We start from the raw sequence: 4,030 nt of genomic DNA on the forward strand, positions 1-4,030 counted from the left end.
AATTTGTTATAACTGAAACAATGGTTGTATACTGTCCCATTGTTTAGCGACCAATTTGCTATTTTGCACTTGTTAGAATTTGTTGTACATAATAAATTAATAATGTTTTTTATAATTAATAATAATAGACATGTATCTTACCTTATATATAATGCGGTGCGGTGCGGTTTGAACCACGTTTGCGTAAGCATAAACCACAAACCGCACCGCATATTGCGGTTTACAAAAACTACAAACCACGAACCGCACCGCGAACATTGAAAACCGCATTATGCGGTGCGGTGTGGACGGTTTATACGGTTTGTGCGGTTTTGTACACACCCCTATGTGACTGTGCCACTGTGGGGTGCATATGTTTTTATTTCTTTTGAAATAAATGATTGCAAAAAGCCAACTACTTTGATTATATTCTAAAGTAATAGTTAATGAATGTTTTTTAGAACACTACACATTTTGCTTTCATCAAGAATCATCTTAAATATTTGATCAAAGAATAAATTTTTTTATTAACTTATATCATAAATTAAACATATTATGTTACGGGATGAAAATGCTCTAAAATACAAGTGATATAAGTTTAAGAATCGTCGGATGCTTTGTGCATGCCAAGCGTCTTTAAATATATATATATATATATATATATATATATATATATATATATATATATATATATATATATATATTACACAAACTTTCCCTTATAATATAAGATCCTTTTTGAAATTGATTTTGATACTATACACTATAGAGGACCTTATTTTATTATTGATAGTTATCAGTTTGATACAACCAAATGCAAATTCATATTATTTTTATGACAAAAACATAAAAAAAATCTATATCACGTGGATTGATATGATTAGACCAAACACCATTAGCTAGAAGATATAAAACACCATTAGCTAGTAGTTTCTGCAGCCTCTTTGTTCATTTCAGCTAAAATGGCAGCAGCCAACTGATCATAAGCTTCGGACCATGCGCCCTTCATCTCTTCACTCCATTTCTCCCCCACTCCCTTCTCCACTGTTCTCAACACTCCCTCCTTCACCACCTTTGATTCATTCATTCATTCATTCATTCATTATATAATTAAATAAAACATAATTTAATCTATTTATACCATAAATAAAAAATCTCTAAAATAATCACCAACTAATTAATAATTAATTATTACCGCAAAGTGAGCATCAACAATTCCTTTCTGAAGATGAACAGATCCCAAATATTTGAGTGTAGAACCAGAAACCACAACTTCTCCTTTCTCCCTCAGCTGAATTGCTGCTTCGCATGTCTTCCCTCATATTCATACATGATTAAATACTTGATAAATATTAATGCTTTACTAATTAAACGAATATATATGAACAAGAAAAGTAGCTACTTTAATTGTTCTTGTTTAAATACCATCTTGAAAACTTTAACGGCATGGGACTTGAGCTTGGGGTTATCTAGGGGAATTTCTTCTTCGTCTTTCAGAAATGAAAACAATCCCTTTGCAGCAGGTGCTATCTCCAGTACCCTTAATTTGCCATCAATTAATTAATTAATTAATTGATGCCATTTTTGGAAGCATTTTCTGTGTATAATTCTTTCCAAAAATAAATAAGTTTGATAGTGTCGTTGGTAAAAATTAAGAATTATTAAAATTGAAGTCACATATAGAAAGAAATTAAATACTGAAAATTAGTTGAACACTTTTATAAAACTTGTTGCCAATTTAAAAGCTCATGAAGTTAAAACTTGTTGTCAATTTATAAGCATATTTATCGGTTTTAACATTATAAAGTTAAATCCAACTCTTTTTCCACGAAAAATAATTGATCCAAATAATCACTTACTGTGTAAAGAAGTAGAGACTAAGAGCAGTAATGTCTTCCTTCATTATCTCCCATGCTTCCTTCACCAATGCTTCTTGCTTCTCACTGAAACTCATATATATATATATATATATATATCTCTCTGTATATATCTAGCTCATATATATATATATATATATATATATATATATATATATATATATATATATATATATATATGGTTGGTGAGGATTAAATGAGAATCATATCCACATATCCACATGATACTTTACTGTAAATTTGGTCTGTTGATGAAAACTAAAGCATTTGGCAGCATGTATAGTTAAGTGGTTTTGCCCTTTTGACTTTATTAAGGGTCACTTCACTGTATTTGAATTTAAGAGCATGGTTAATCTATACATTATGATTTAAAAGGGATATTTCTTTACATACCATGACTTAAAATGTAAATCCTTTTAATCTGACTTAAAGGAATTCTGATTTTTTTTTGTTATTTTTCTGTTTTTTTTTTTTTTTTTTTTTTTTTTTTTTTTTGTCTATTGTTTTATTTATTATTATTATTATTATAGTTTTTAATTGATTATGTTTTGTTTTTAATTATTTGTGTTTTAGAAAATTTTTTTTTATTAATAATGGTATCTTTACTTTTAATGGGGATAATCTGACCGAAGAAAACAACGCAAGAATAGCCGGAACAAAAAGAATAACATAATGATAGTTGGAACGAAAAAACAACACAGAGATTCAATAAAAAAATAAAACATAAATAGTCCAAACGAGAAAATAACACATAGATATCGGAACGAAAAAAATAACACAAGAATAGTCTGTACGAAAAAAATAACACATAAATAGTCCGAATGAAAAAACTAACATGGGATAATCCAACCAAAACAACAACGTAAGGATAGTTGGAACGAAAAAATAATATAGGATAATCCGAACAAAAGAATAATATATGAATATGCGGAACGAAAAAAATAATACAGTGATAGTCCGAACGAACAAAAACAAATATTTTTTTTAATGTTGTTAATAATAATATGTATTTATTAAGAATACTAAAAACCATATATATATATATATATATATATATATATATATATATATATATATATATATATATATATATATATATATATATATATATATATATATATATATATATATCGGTTAGAGCAATTTTTCCAAATGTAAGTGCAAGTAAATTCATATTGGGTGCATGTAAAGAGAAATTGCAACTATTTATCGGTTAGAGCAATTAACGTTGTTAATATGTATGTATCTTTATTTTGTCTTTCTCTTTGTGTTAAAGACAATCTACTTTTCTATCCAATATAACATTATTCAACATGTATTTCATGTTATTGGTTACATGCTATGTTAGTTTCCATTGCGTATTTTTTTGTAAATAACATCGATAAAATTTTTTATAATTGATTTTGATAAAAAAGAGTTTACAATTATTATTCCAAATTATTGGTGATAATGACAAATTAAAACGAATGATTTTGAATATTATATAACTATACTATTTAAAACCAAGGATTATTTATGTTTTATAAAAATATATTCTTTATGTGCTCGCAAAACTAATATGGATGTAACCATTTTTTAAATATTTTTATAGTAATAAAAATAAATAATCTACTATATCTTTCATAAATTTATCAACTTCATTTTTTTCCTATTTGTTTTTCATCGTAAAGAAAAAATAAAATATGATATGACTTTATTGTTAAAAATCAATGATTATTTATGTGTTATAAAAATACATTATTTATGTTCTCGCAAAACTAATATGAATGTACCCATTTTTTAAATGTTTTTGTAGTAATAAAAATAAGTAATCTATTATATCTTATTAGATTTGTCAATTTTATTTTTTACTATTCTTTTTTCACCGTAAAGAAAAAGTAAAATAAAGAGAATATTAATAATTTAATAAGAAAAATATAAGTGATAAAAATATAACTCAAGTGTAACACTTCCCCCATCCCTAACCCACTACTAACATGTTTTTTTTTATTTTAAATTAGTCTTAATATTTAACAATTAGTATAACTTTGAAATTCAAATCACCATTTTACTTGGACCATTCATTCCTTTCCAATATTTCAAAGATTTAAGGACAAAAATAAAAATACTAAAGTAGATAGTTTTTTTTAAATATAATAATGAAATTTTTTCAAACATGTAGTTTTTTAATTAAG

The 4,030-nt window shown here is 25.7% G+C and overlaps 1 protein-coding gene across 1 annotated transcript; it reads right to left on the minus strand.

Annotated features, from left to right (window-relative positions):
* Positions 1 to 727: 727 nt before the first annotated feature.
* Positions 728 to 1,970, minus strand: LOC145160868 (anaerobic nitrite reductase HB2-like). The gene is made up of 4 exons (XM_079080234.1): positions 1,839 to 1,970; positions 1,405 to 1,519; positions 1,175 to 1,291; positions 728 to 1,051 (listed from the first exon to the last, which is right to left on the minus strand). Exons 1-4 carry the CDS (start codon positions 1,931 to 1,933, stop codon positions 899 to 901), a joined length of 480 nt encoding a protein of 159 aa, XP_078936360.1. The 5' UTR covers positions 1,934 to 1,970; the 3' UTR covers positions 728 to 898.
* Positions 1,971 to 4,030: the final 2,060 nt, after the last annotated feature.

The sequence above is a fragment of the Lactuca virosa genome, chromosome 2 (genome assembly GCF_052849685.1).
Source record: "Lactuca virosa cultivar CGN04683 chromosome 2, Lactuca_virosa_CGN04683_v6, whole genome shotgun sequence".
NCBI lineage: Eukaryota > Viridiplantae > Streptophyta > Magnoliopsida > Asterales > Asteraceae > Lactuca > Lactuca virosa.

Excerpts from the sequence above, each read along its gene's own strand:
- LOC145160868 (XM_079080234.1), bottom strand. The coding sequence starts at position 1,933 with ATGAGTTTCAGTGAGAAGCAAGAAGCATTGGTGAAGGAAGCATGGGAG. Across the intron at positions 1,520-1,838 it reads AGTCTCTACTTCTTTACACA|GGTACTGGAGATAGCACCTG; the intron begins GTAAGTGATTAT and ends TGGCAAATTAAG. Across the intron at positions 1,052-1,174 it reads TTGTTGATGCTCACTTTGCG|GTGGTGAAGGAGGGAGTGTT; the intron begins GTAATAATTAAT and ends AATGAATCAAAG.